Source organism: Epinephelus fuscoguttatus, linkage group LG18, assembly GCF_011397635.1.
Source record: "Epinephelus fuscoguttatus linkage group LG18, E.fuscoguttatus.final_Chr_v1".
NCBI classification, from domain to species: Eukaryota; Metazoa; Chordata; class Actinopteri; order Perciformes; family Serranidae; genus Epinephelus; species Epinephelus fuscoguttatus.
In genome coordinates this window covers 20,642,808-20,656,426 of record NC_064769.1, presented here as the reverse complement: position 1 = coordinate 20,656,426, position 13,619 = coordinate 20,642,808, and the positions used below count along the sequence as shown (strand labels likewise).

The window sequence follows — 13,619 nt, the reverse complement described above, 5'->3', positions numbered from 1 at the left end:
GCCAACAGTGAACAACACAGATGTTTATTCATGTGTTTCATGTCAATGTGAGGACTTCCTACTCAGATATGACTTATCTTACAACCTCATCTTGCCAGTAATGATCATTTCTTTTGATGGTTTTATGACTGAAGGATCCTCTTGATGCCACTTTTTTCCAGTGCATTCTGGGAAAGTTGACCATAGGTACGTCCATACATGAACTGGTATCCTGTGGGACAGTGTAGAGTTAACTTTTGTAAAATAGCTAAACATAAAGCAAATGTGTTGCTAACACTGACCTGGGATGTGACCTGTGAATGACGGCACCATGCCCCTGTTTGATGGATAGATTGTGGGCATGGCAGATACTGTACTGTCCTCCCTCACTGGGTTTCCTCGGGACATGGGGTCAGTCCGCCGCTGCTTCCCAAACTGGATCAGTGCCTGGTTTGTAGTGATGGGGAAACCTTTGCCAATTAGAAATCGAGATTTTGGCACATGCCCTGTAAAACCTGTACAAAGACATCACTCAGTGAGCTGTTGGAGTATTGTGTAAATTTTTTTTAGCAAATGTGCTCTAAAAATACACTGTGTTCAGCAGCACGTGTTCAGGTTTTTGGTGAACAGTGAACTGAATGTATCTGTTCAAAACAGTTAACCATGTGCGCACACTGTGTTTTACAGAACCCAAGGATTTACGGCACCCTGCATGCCTGTCATGATTTGAAGATTGCTTGCCCAGCAATGTGTTTCCCGCTGCCTAAAGCTGAACCAAACCTTTTCCTTTTACCTGAACACAGAGGGGGGCGCTATGCATTTTAACATGAGAGAAACACTATTTTTATTTTTTTTTTAAAGATATGTTTTTGGGCATTTTTGCCTTTAATGGATAGGACAGCCAAGTGTGAAAGGGGGAGGGAGAGAGAGGGGGATGACATGCAACAAAGGGCCACAGGCTGGACTCAACAGGGCAACAGCCCTGCACATGGGGCGCCCGCTCCACCACCAAGCCACCGACGCCCCGGGAAACACTAATTTCGGGGGAACAGACTTCAACACCTGCATAGCCAGTGCAATACGCAATTCAGACAACACAACTGAAGCCAGTACATATGGTTATTTTAGGGAGTTTTATGAACAAAACAGATTACAATGGAGAAATCTCACAAAATTGTGCCGACCAGGTCTGGAAAATTAAGTCAGAATGTCGAACGTGAGCAATTAATTTGCAACGACTTATTGAGTTGAAGCATCTGACCAGTATTGGGAATTATCTTCAAGTAAATTATGATCACAAGATTTTATTTTATTGAAAACAAATGATTTTTTGGGACTGTAAACTTAATTCAAAATTGATATTGTGAACTATAAACATGAACTTATTTATTTTAATTCATGTGAACTGAACTTTGAGCTAGCTCTTGTGATGTGTGAACGTAAACAACACCTGGAGAGTAAAGTCAGACGTCTAGCAGCCAAAGACCCAGATAAATTTGACATAATCTTACTTGCCGTATTTGCCAGGTGGACAGAAACATTAATCAAATGCTAAGATAGGCTACTATTGCTCTCTGTACAATGGACATATTAATTGTTTACTGAAATGTTAGCCATTATTGGTCGATCATATTTCAGTACTGTGTATCTGTCATCTTATTATGGAGCTTTTCTGACCTCTGTGGGCCAAAAAATCATTAATGCAGCTTTAAAGTGGCTAAATAATCAGTCAGTTTATATTAACAAAGGTGCAAATGTGAAAGCAGTCATTTGTGGTGATGAGCCCACAGAGAGATATCTTTTTAGTGGCACTTCTCGCAGCTCAACAGAGCATTTTAGCATCTTTCGGTTCATGGTTTCAGTTTTCAGCCCACAACATTCTATACTGGTTCAGTCTTACTGCTCTCATATTGTGGTTTTTGGCCGCAGAGCCAGCTGGATTTGGCACCGCAGCTCTACCTGCTCAGCACACACAGCAGACAAAGTTAGCAGATAAAGAGCTAGATATTTCCCTTCTTTACTCTTTCACATATCTGCTTGATGAAATAGCCAATTGCTTGATGTGATAAGTTTGCCATATGAACTTCAAAATTGATATGTTGTGTTCATAAGTCTTACCCTGCCCCCAAAAGGTCTGCTTTTAAGGTTTTAAGCTTGATGCATTGCCATGCTGTTGTACCTGAGATGAAGTACTTGTGTGGGTTGTCATCATCCATGAAATATGGTCTTGCAGTGGGGGTGAAGGACTTCAAGGGCCTGTAGGAGAACACTTTGTTGGAGATTGGTGTCAAGGGGGGTCTTGGTCTCTGGGTCAGATGATAACAGGAAACTATTCAAAAATACATGACTCACAGTTCATACAATTATCACATGACAAACATTTTTGGGGAGTTTATAAAGGTAACACAAATTCTACATAACAAAATGTAACACAGCTTCCAGTAAAAATTATACCAGTAACGTGAGTGAATAGGTTATTTAAGGTGAATCTCAGAGACACAATAGGTGAATCTGTGGTCGGTCCTCCTGTGAGAGCTGACCAGCTCTGCCTCTCAGTCTTTGTCAGGGTGGATTACATTACAGTGAGCTGACACTGGAGTTCCACCATGGATAATTAAACAAGAGTGAACCTGTTCAAAGGTGCCATGTCAACATGTATGAGTGTGTGTGGGCAATAGAAAGAGAAAGAGACAGAGAGAGTGGTACAGCCGGGGCATGTGTGTGTGTAACAGAGAGAGAGTTACTTCAAACTGTTGGTTGGTGTAGTTGACAACAGCTGGCAGGTCTGTCGATTGCCGTTGCATCTTCGCACACCTGTCCTGGTAAAACTCAGTCAGCGCTTTACGACATGTTTCAGAGTAGCTGCAGGCAAAGTGGTTCTGACTTTTTGGAATGAAGCCTGAAACAGCGACAAGTGACGTCAAAGCATCAGGTCAGCCACATTTTTAGCAGTGTTTAGTCATGACGATAGTCTTGGTTTTATGTGCTCAGTTTTCTGAGCCTCTTTTCTGCCTCCATCCCAAAAATGGAGGTAAACAGATTGTGTTTGTCTGCTCTATTTTCAAAAAGATATCCCCAACACCACCATCTGTTGATCCATAGAACAAATAAAACCAAAAGAAGTCCAAATGGTGTGATATTCTGAGAGAAAATTAAATTTTTCTTTTGTAATTTGGGTGAACTGACCCTTTAAAATGCTCTGCACATAGATGTGTACAAGCTGCATGTGAGGGATTTATTTTTCAGCCAAATACTTTTCAAAAATCAGCATAAAGACTTTAAAAAATACTTTATCTTTGAAATTGCCACTGCAGACATTGCTATGAATATGGCCGTTTGGTGTATGTTATCTTGATTTTCAACACTGTTCCACTTAACTGGTCATTTATGTTTAATAATTTAGCAGATAGACACAGATTATTTTCATGTTCTCATGGTCTCATGTTATTGTGCTGTGAAAACTCACATTTAAAGGCAGATTTCAATGATAACTGACACTGCTGTTATCATTTAGTCATCATAACTAGGTCATAAACAACTTGTCTTTTTAAATGTTCCCAAATTTGTCCCCAGTATGAAATATTTTCATCAAGGTGTTCAGTTACTTTGTTGACCCCTGTGTGTTAGTCTGTGTGTGTGTGTGTGTGTGTGTGTGTGTGATACCTACCCGTGTATCCTGGTATCATCTTCTTCAAGTTACTGTCAGAGAAGCTTCTCAGTGTCAGACCAGCGTCTGACTCTGTGGAGGGGACGTGACCCATGTGGAGGACCAGATGACTGGAGTGTTGCACCTGAGGACTGGTCAGCAGCTCGGCTGTGAGCTGGCCATAAGACTTCCCCACGTTGAACTTCAGCTGCGGACAATACCCTGCATACCTGAACACAATAGAGTCTGGGGTAAACAAAACTAACAGGAACACTTTATTCCATACATACATTAATACCAGCAAATACGACTGCATGTTATACAGCTTAGATTTAAAGGGACCGTTCACCCAAAAATCAAAGGCACATGATTTTCCTCTTTTTTTTTTAAAGATTATTTTTTCGGGCTTTTTTTTGCCTTTAATGTATAGGACAGAGTGAAATGGAGTGAGAGAGAGAGCAGGGGGTGACATGCAGTGAATGGTTGCAAGCCGGACGCAACCACTGCGTCAAGGCATCGCCCCTGTACATGGGGCGCCAGCACTATCCACTATGCTACTGACGCCCCAATGATTTTCCTCTTATCTTTCCTGATCTTTCCTCTCTGAACAGCATCACTGTGCAGGAAGTGTGCATCTACTGCTAGCTCACCTAGCACCACTGAGCTAGCTAACGTTACAGCTCAGCTGAGGAGGATACCATTAATGTTTACAAGCATCAGCCTCTTGTCCATGACTAGCAGGCTTCTTTCTGCATAGACTTGGCTGGTGTAGTTTGGTAGAGAGAAAATAGTTCCTACATGAAACTGCTTGTAACAAAGTCTGTGGATTAACTTGAGTAAATGGGGCATGATTTCTGTTGTTTTTTTGGGTTTTTTTGTGGTTTTTTATTTACAATTTTTTTCAAATTTTGTTTCATTGTTTTCCTTTTTTGATTTTTTTCCACTTTTTTTTTTTTTTAAATTTCTTTCAAAAAAATTTGTTTCCATTATTATTATTATTATTTTCATTTTTTTTATTTTTTGGCAATTCATTTCATTATGTTAGAGAGAAAGCAGACATCTCAATGGCGGATATCTCCAACACTCTCACACCAAACAATTAAGGTTACTAAATAGCACTACAGGTAAGAGGAATAATATGTATTTTTGATTTTGGAGTGAACTGTCCCTTTAACACTACTCTGACAAAACTAAGACATAAATAAATAAAATACCTTTATTATAATTTCACATTGCATTACATTACATTATATTTGACGTGTTCCTACTACGAACTGTAGCCTAATAATTTAACAGTATTAAGAAGCCCATGCAGCAATTACACTGCGCACTATTATTTTATCTTCTGTATTAAAAGGATATTTCGTATCGAGACATATACTCACCCCGGTATATAATGTGGATCAGGTGTGAGCAGAACTTTGCTGAATTTCGGGGCGTATTTCTCCATGCTGACCCAGTGTAGCAGCAGGTCGCTGTGCAGAGCGCGGTGTTTGCTGGTTGCTACAGGGAATCACCCACAAACACACTGATGGAGCTCAGTGTCATTAAACTGACGTGTGCACTCAGACAGGAGGACAGAGGCACTATTGTTTTCTGTAACAGGCTACTAATTTATAAACAATAGTAGGGTATTTTTGTTAGAGAACACAGAATCACACTTACAGTACTTATAAAAATATATCAGTCACTGTTCTGTTGTCAGTCTGTTCTCAGCTTTTAGTACTATGTGACAAACTAAAAAAAATACATATATAGTCTACTCTTGTATTTTTCTGATGTATTGTGTTATAAAGAGGGGTGAGATTCTTCCTGTATTAAGTGACTTTTATAGACAGACATTCTTGAGAAATGCTCAACGACGCCCCCTAGCGACTTCATCTGTTTCCTCTAACAGTATGAGGAGGAGGAGGAGGAATGCTTACAGTGACCAAAAACATGAGGGAATTAAAAATGAAGGATGCTGAAGAAAGCTGAGGTCGAGTAAAAATACTGACACAATATAGGCCTATATGAAGAAACATACTTAAATAAATAAGTAGATATATCACTGAGTGTGTCCCTGTAGGGAAGTGCTGAAATGACACTGTTTCAAAACCTTCTACATCCTGCCAAAAACAAAATGATAACAATAAATCTGTGGGAAATGAATCACCTCTGCATTTATCTCTCTTCAGATCATGTTCATCTGTTCTGCACACACAACATGTATTGCACATCTATCTGTCCTGGAAGACGGATCCCTCCTCTGTTGTTCTTCCTGAGGTTACTACAGTTTTCTTCCCTGCTGAAGACTTTTCTGGGGGGAGTTTTTCCTTATCTGCTGTGAGTGTATTGTACTGTATGCTGTAAAGCCCTCTGAGGCAAATTGTGATTTGAAATTTTGGGCTCTATTAATGAAACTGAATGGAACTGAATTTATCAATTTGTTTGCTAAAAGGAAGTCAGATTTTAAACATATTAAAGGTACAGCATGTAGAATTGAGGGGCATCTATTGGCAGAAATGGTATATAATTTTCATAATTATATTTCCATTAGTTTATGATCACCTGAATATAAGAATGTTTTCAGTACCTCAGAGTGAGGCGTTTATATAAACACACGGAGCAGGGGCTCTTCCATGAAGTCTGCCATGTTGCAGAACAGACAAACCAAACATTGGCTGTAGATCAGTGGTTCCCAACTGGTGGGTCCTGTTCCAAAAGTGGGTCACAGGTTCGTTCCGAGTGGACTACAAGTGACTTGCAAACGTGTTTGTAAAAAACACACTTTATTTTTAAGTACAGTGAATTTCCAGCACAGACCTTTTATTATAAAGTGCTGTTTCCTGCTGTAGAGTGAGTGACAAACAGACTGCGACTTGACAGAGACAGCAAACTAGCTTGACGACATGGCCAAACACAAGTATGATGCTGAATGTCTTAAACTGTGTGGAACTTGAACTAATGATTAAGGAGGAATTTGGACCCTGTGGCTGGACCACTTGGGTAACACTGCTCTAAATAGTGCCATTCGTGTTTTCAAATCGTATACACTTAGCACCCAGGAGAAATTTTAGATCTGCAGTCTCACCATAGATGCCACTTAATCCTACCTTTAAAGTCCATAAAACATTGACCATGTGTTATTCAATTATCAATTTTAGTGTAGAACTTATACCAAGGATGACGTCTGTGACCTGAAATCTGGACCTATCCCACACTTATCTTATCTGACAAAGGTGCAGGTAAACACCATGGCAATCCTGCGGGATAGTTATTAAGCTGTTTATTGAGTGGGATGAGGCTTTTTCTGTTTTACTTATATACAAACAAATGAAAAATATCAGGGGATAAGACATAGTGTGTAAGCACTGTTGTGGACATGGACACATTGGATGTATCCCAGGTAGAATAGTCATCTTATGTATCAAACTGGCAGACGAATAATGTGGTCTGGTATAGATCTGTGTACATGTGAGCATGGACGTCGGCCTGTCTATGGAAAAGTACAGAAAAATGAGCACATAAGTAACTGTTGGAGGGGCAGTTCAGTCACAGTTAACTTTCATCAGGACAACAATAGACGTGACTGTGGGCACCGGCTCAAAATAACTCTTGTGTTTTGTTTCCAGGATTGTGAATGATCCAGTGTGTCTGATCAGATGCTGCCGCTGTGTTCACCTGGGGAATGTAGATCATATCTGCAGACAGGAGTGTCCACTCTACACATTCCTCCGCTCTCAGATAAATCTCGGTTTGTTGAAATGACGAAACGGCGTTTACTGTTTCACACACATACCATAACGCTGTATATCCACTGAGGAATTTTAACATATTGTATTACGCATCTCATATGTGCTCACACTCATGAATGACTGGGTCAGGTATGTTAAGGCATGTAGAGGGGAGTTTTGTTTCCATCTCAGCTTGTGGGAAACATTTTGTATGAGTGTTCCTTTGTTTTACTCAATCTGAAAAGCACTATATAACTGAAGTTTATGTGTTGTTTTATTCATAAGTACTGCCTGTAAATACGCAGGTGAAATCTATGAGTCCATGTCATGGCTTGTTCTTGTTATGTCTTGGATTTCTTACAGGTGTGGGGACAAATTAAACATTTTAAATAACAGATGAGTCACCCTTTTTCCCAGGATTTAGTGACAGGAAGGAGCAGGTATGAACACGCAGCTCCGCGCTCTGACAGGACAGATGATGGGGAGAGGCGTGGTGAAGGAGCAGAGGCGGATCAGAGGGGATGTTTTGAATTCTACTTCACCACTTCACCTCAGCCGACGACTGAGCCGGTGTCTTGCTCATTCTCCTGCTGCATTTCATGAGGACAGAGGGGACATGAATTTATACAAGAGCTTTGGGAATCTAATGGAGGCTTGGGTGTCTGATGGAGACCTGTGTTTGGAACCAGAATGGGTCAGAAATAACGATGAAGACCTTCCTACACCTTCCTCTGATGTGGGGACAAACCTGCGCTCAGAATCGGTGGACTCTGGAGTGGAGACAGCCAGCTCTGTAACGTCCTTCCCTCCTACACCCTGCTCCATCTCAACAGACAACGCAGAAATGGAAGCTTTCACACCAGAAAGAGAAGGACTCACTCCAGCTTCAACATCACAGTCTCCTGTCCTCTCCTCTCCTGTGCCTTCCCCTCCTCCGTCTTCCTCTCCACAGTTGCTTCCCAGAAGACCTCAGGAGGACTCAACGGCCTTGCACTTAAAAGTGGAGCAAGCACTGCAGAAGACAGACTCTCTACGTCAAAAGAAAAAAACAGAGCCCCTTACAGTGGAGGAGGTGCTCAGGAGACGTCCTCGAGCACCTTTTTTGCCCAAAAGGCACACGTCAGAGTTAGTGAGGGGTCAAAGGTCAGAGAGTTTTATCCTCAGGCGGACAGACCATCCATCAGTGCTCTTGAGACAGATGTCAGATACGTGCAGACGGCCTATGTCAATGGGTGCTGACATGCAGCTGGCCCAGATGAGATCAGAGGTGAGATACTGATTATGACACAAACCAAGCTGTCTTCAAATTTCTAAAAATCCTTTAAAAACAGAACAGATAAAAACACTTTTACACTTTGTTTGATATCGGTTTCTGTTTTTCCTGGACTAGTTTCAGGATGACATAAGTTTCACTGTAACATGTACGGTCTTGCACAGCCCAGGCTCCTGAGTGTAAGAGGAAAGCCTGGAAGAAAGCCCCAGGAGTGTAACGAGGCCTCTACTTTAACCTTAGTGCGAGGGTTGCAACACACATTTCACCAAGTCGCTCTCAAATTCAAAGTAGGACAGGCATGTCATTACTCATACAGGATCTCTTTCATGCGCTCGTCTGCGGTGTGAGGGATCGTAAACCAGTCTGCCCAGGTGACTTTACGCCCACAGTCACAAGAGGAATGGATACAAGCGTGTGGGGGAAGCTGGGCAGTCTGTGGGGATTTTGCTGCATGTGACAGACATGTTGTTAAACAAATGACAGAAACAAAATAGTTTGAATTTTCCTCTTCACATCTGCCATGAAGTTAGTGTGAAAAACAGGTCATGCTGGCATGACACAGAGGTGTTGAATCAACAGGATTAATTGTGCTATTTGTGTCTAATTACGTCCACAGTGTTTTTTTAGGCTGTGGGTGTGTGTGCAGTCTCTTTGTTTCCTTGTATGAGGGCCAGATTTAAAAAGCTTTGATGAATGCAACACTGAAAGGATGTACGATTCCAAGCAAACATAATTATGTCATTATATACTTTTGTAATTAAATGTAATTATGCTTTTATTATCCCAATAAAAAGTTCATGGCATATAAATGCAGATGCATGAATGGCAAATGAAAGAGTCAGGCAGCTAAATCTGTGTATTCTGAAGTCCATCTCAGGGTTCATGGGAAAGACCAACTTTGTAACATTGCTTTAGTTCATATTCTGATATTATTAGTACCAAACTCTCATAAAATGTTTATTGTCATTATAATTTTGATATTATATTGACATATTACTCATCTTTAATTCTGTTCTGTTCATTTCTATTCTTCTCCAGTTTGTGCTGAATGAAGTTCGTTGATCAATGTGAATTATAGAAAATGGTTATAATTATAAACTGAATTTCTTTGACAAAATATTTAATTTAACAACAAGGACCGTGATGAGTATTTTTCCACTATTTTTTGACATTTAGCAGATGATTTATTGAAAAAATATTGAAGTGATCAACTGACAATTAAAAAAAAATCTTGTGTTGCACACCAAATTCATCAAAATCACTGCGAATCTACAGCCTCACTCTGTTAGCAGTGGCGCTCTACAGGGAGCCCTCTCTGATACAGTTAAGGGCCCCCCACTGCCCTCCACTGGCAAACATAACCAGAGGCTCATATTACTGTCTTTAAGAGGCTGTGGCCTGATCTTTTTTTTAAACTAATGTAAAGTTAATGGTATCTTGTGAAACTAGACAAGCTAAGGCATCCAATGGCACGAGCTATTAATATAGCACAGGCACAGTCAATTTCAACCGTGAACTCTCTTCCTTAAGATATCTGAATAAAAAGGGGGTTATAGGTCTCCCCATGAACTTGAGAAGGCTTGTTCCCAGTAAATGTTTTGTTAGTCCTTCAAATTAAAGCTTTATAGTTGTTGTTTTCGCACTATACTTCAGCTCCAAATCTTCAGCAGCTAGACTTTTAACCAAAACAAAACAATCCTCACACATCACACCTATTTTGGCCTCCCTGCATTGGCTTACAGTCTCTTTCAGAATCCATTTTCAAAGTTCTTTTAATCACATACAAGGCTTTCAATGATCTAGCACCAGAATATATAACTGAGCTTCCCACACCGTACAGCCCAAACAGGTCCCTCAGGTCTGCTAGTCTGGGTCTTCTAACTGTTCCAGAGTCCAGGTTAAAGACAAAGGGTGATCGAGCCTTTTCACTTCTTGCTTCTTGGCTTTGGAACAGCCTCACACTGAGCATCAGATCAGCTGACTCTGTTCACGTCTTTAAATCTCATCTGAAGACTTACTTTTAGAGAATGGCCTCTCCTGAAAGATGATAGACTTATTGTGTGTGTGAGAGTGTGTGTATTTGCAGCCATGTGTATATGTATGCATGCTTAATGTATAAATGTGTTGAAGTGTACATGTTGGTGTAGGTGTATGTATATGCTTTATTAGCATCACTTTTGTTTGGTATTTTCTGCACATTGGAGAGAACTTTGTGCTATCAGCTCAAAAAGTGCTTTACAAATAAAGTTATTATTTTTAAGGAGAAGGAAAAGTAGCCTTGAAGAACAATGATTCAGTTTATACACATCAGCTAATTAATCATAATTAACTGTAAAATGAGAAACCAAAGTATATCAGGAAGTGATTCCTTAACTCTCCATTTTGACATTGTTTTCAATGAGTCCACAAACTCCAATAGCGTAAAAGAATTCCTGAAATTCACGTATGACTTTTGGTTTTGGTGTGTCACCCCAAGACTTTTAGCAGCCCATTGTGGGGGCACCACTGTCTGTGAGTCTGTACTCAGAGGCATTGGTTTGCTTTGAGCTAAATGCTAACTTCAGCATGCTAACATGCTCACAATGTTAACTTGTTGATGTGCTTAAGTTTGCTTCTCAAATGCTTTCAGAGTGTTTGAAAAGCAGCAGTGAAGACACTAAACTAAACTTGTACACACTGCATTGTTCACTGCATTGTCATTGTATCAAGCTCTTCGTGCCTAATGATGTGTGCAGGACCTTGGTGAGGAGGCGAGGACAGGAATGAGTCCTGGGCTCCGCTACCTGGAGGACATGTGCCAAATGTTAGAGAAAATTGCCAGAGAACAGATGCACAGCCGAGTGTTACAGATGGAGATGGATACCCTGCAGGAGCATGAAGACATGGAGGTGAGCCAGGTGAAGACATTCATGTGTCATGTCTTTGAAAGGCAATTAAGATGTTGTCACATTTTCCACACTACACTGGGTTCATAAACATAACATATGCTTGTCAAACTGGTGATGACAAGATGTCTTCCTGCTGCCTGAGGGTTCAAACCGCGCTGACAGTGTTTTCCCCATCACTTGACTCTCTTTCAGGCTCCCGACACTTGTCAGGGTGACTCTGATGCTGCTGAGGAGGATCTCACTTCCTGTCAGAGTCTTGGAAATACAGAAAGTGAGGAGCAGACTTCCAGTGTACCCCAACAGCGGAAAGAATTTCATTACGGACATTTTCGGAAGAGATCAGCTTCAGACACAAATCTTTCAAAAATGCATTTAAGTGAGTCACAGAATCCTTTTGTGGTTTTGCATATTTAAGATATTTAAGATATTCTTATATGGAAGTTTTTTGCAAGTCATAAAAAAGTCATGTGTGCACTGCAGCTATGTGATTATGTGTGTGTGCTTGGTGCAGGAAATTTGGATGCAGACTGCAGAGGGCAGCATATGAGTACAACTGACCTGATGGAGGAGGTAGAGGAAGAATACGAAAAGCAGGTAGAATACACTCAAATACAACAACGAATTTGTACTGAAGTAATAAACACAGATAAAGAATAAATAAACTGTAACTGTTATTTTTCAACCTCATAATATTCAACTATTTTGGTTCACAAATATTTAATTTTGTCTTCTCAGGAGTCTGGAAAAGAGGCGACGCATAAAAAAAACAAGAACTGGAGGTTAAAATTTGGGTCTTGGTCAAAACAGGACTCTGGATTGAGAGATGAGAAGGGGTGAGACATTGCATTTCTAGCTGTACCCTCTAAGGGGGCAGTGTTATTAATCTCATATGATGCATGATGCTCTGAGGAATTGTGTGTGCTGCTCCAACATGGCAGCCGGCCACACACTGACGCAGTGGTCCAGAGCTAATGCTCAGTAGATGAAGAGGCTTTTGGTGGGAGTTCATTCTCAGCCTGTTCCTCTCGAACATTTTGTCTCCTTTTTTTTCCCATGAAACTCGACTTGCATGCTGCTTCCAGCTTTCTACAGTGGCTCGCTTCAGCTGTGTTTGATGAATTTTTTATCTGTACAGCCAACAGATGCAGTCATTTGAGAGAAACTCGGCCCGACGGCGGCTGAGCCAGCTGTTCAAGTGGAGGAGGAAAACTCAGCCTGTGTGAACGGACCACAGCGTGTCTGTTGAGATGCTTGGGACATTTTTGGTTTCAGTTCTGAAGAGGAGGAAGCTCTCCTTTAAAGGTCTGAGCACTGTCGCTGCTGCTTTCAAACTGACTCCCTATTCAGCTCACGGGATGAAGCAATCTGCCATGTGTATTTATTCTATCCGCTGTATACTTGCCTATATTTTTTATACTGACGATATGATGTTCTATATAACAATGTGATGGAGAATGGGATTTCTCTGTCATGTCATGTCATAGCACTATAAGCTTGATTTCATTTTACAAGCATCATATTTGTATCTGTAAAATACTGCAAATTGGTGAAGAATACGGGTATGCGCTGTTCAGTATATCACACTATACATGTAATATAATGTAAATATAACCTTCTGACATTCTTATTCACTTTGTCTTTGTGTTTTTCTGCAACAAAGATGCTTCATATCCACCAAATACCCCAATGCTGTATGTCTACATACAGTATGAAATAAAAATCTGATATGGCTGCACTGCACACTTTCTGCAAGTGTCGCCTTTCCTGCTAAAAATAAAAATATATCTGTACCCCAAATGAGGCAAATAAGTCTTAATTGGGGCAGCAACAATTAATCTTATCAATCAAATGTCAAACAACACGGATTGGACCTCTGGTGAACCGGTTTTGGTCCAATCAGGTCATTATTTTTCTTAAAACATCTCAGGTTGTTCATTTGTTTTATGAATGGATGAACGGGGGGTAAAAATACCTTCAAAGAATCAAAAACTGAGAAAAGGCAATTTTTTCTAAGCATCAATGCGAGTTCTGAATTTTCATCTTAACTGCAAAAACAGGGTGTAAATTAAGGGATAGAAAACCCATCAAAAGTCTAATTAATCCATTAACTATTCCCT

The 13,619-nt window shown here is 40.5% G+C and overlaps 2 protein-coding genes across 4 annotated transcripts; one reads left to right on the top strand and one right to left on the bottom strand.

Moving 5' to 3' along the window:
• Nucleotides 1–19: 19 nt before the first annotated feature.
• Nucleotides 20–5,410, bottom strand: fam166b (family with sequence similarity 166 member B). The gene is made up of 7 exons (XM_049604794.1): nucleotides 5,291–5,410; nucleotides 5,011–5,128; nucleotides 3,647–3,855; nucleotides 2,724–2,878; nucleotides 2,159–2,285; nucleotides 282–494; nucleotides 20–211 (listed from the first exon to the last, which is right to left on the bottom strand). The coding sequence occupies exons 2-7, from the start codon at nucleotides 5,073–5,075 to the stop codon at nucleotides 123–125; spliced, it is 858 nt and encodes a 285-aa protein (XP_049460751.1). The 5' UTR covers nucleotides 5,076–5,128; nucleotides 5,291–5,410; the 3' UTR covers nucleotides 20–122.
• Nucleotides 5,411–7,463: 2,053 nt separating this feature from the next.
• si:dkey-106l3.7 (uncharacterized) lies at nucleotides 7,464–13,129 on the top strand. Of its 3 annotated transcripts, XM_049604803.1 has the most exons (7): nucleotides 7,464–7,491; nucleotides 7,812–8,608; nucleotides 11,350–11,511; nucleotides 11,695–11,878; nucleotides 12,014–12,096; nucleotides 12,238–12,335; nucleotides 12,638–13,129. In XM_049604803.1, the coding sequence occupies exons 1-7, from the start codon at nucleotides 7,479–7,481 to the stop codon at nucleotides 12,723–12,725; spliced, it is 1,425 nt and encodes a 474-aa protein (XP_049460760.1). In that variant the 5' UTR covers nucleotides 7,464–7,478; the 3' UTR covers nucleotides 12,726–13,129. The 3 variants fall into 3 exon arrangements, with proteins under 3 accessions (XP_049460760.1, XP_049460758.1, XP_049460759.1); XM_049604801.1 differs by lacking the exon at nucleotides 7,464–7,491 and having other exon boundaries at nucleotides 7,697–8,608; XM_049604802.1 differs by lacking the exon at nucleotides 7,464–7,491 and having other exon boundaries at nucleotides 7,705–8,608; nucleotides 11,350–11,502.
• Nucleotides 13,130–13,619: the final 490 nt, after the last annotated feature.

What these genes read in the sequence shown, in the direction of transcription:
- si:dkey-106l3.7 (XM_049604801.1), top strand. Translation starts at nt 7,784, where the DNA reads ATGAACACGCAGCTCCGCGCTCTGACAGGACAGATGATGGGGAGAGGC. An exon ending in AAGACATGGAGGTGAGCCAG is followed by an intron (nt 11,512 to 11,694) that starts GTGAAGACATTC and finishes ACTCTCTTTCAG; the next exon opens with GCTCCCGACACTTGTCAGGG. An exon ending in TCTTTCAAAAATGCATTTAA is followed by an intron (nt 11,879 to 12,013) that starts GTGAGTCACAGA and finishes TGCTTGGTGCAG; the next exon opens with GAAATTTGGATGCAGACTGC.
- fam166b (XM_049604794.1), bottom strand. Translation starts at nt 5,075, where the DNA reads ATGGAGAAATACGCCCCGAAATTCAGCAAAGTTCTGCTCACACCTGAT. An exon ending in GATCCACATTATATACCGGG is followed by an intron (nt 3,856 to 5,010) that starts GTGAGTATATGT and finishes TATTGTGTTCAG; the next exon opens with GTATGCAGGGTATTGTCCGC. An exon ending in ACACAAGTACTTCATCTCAG is followed by an intron (nt 495 to 2,158) that starts GTACAACAGCAT and finishes GTCTTTGTACAG; the next exon opens with GTTTTACAGGGCATGTGCCA.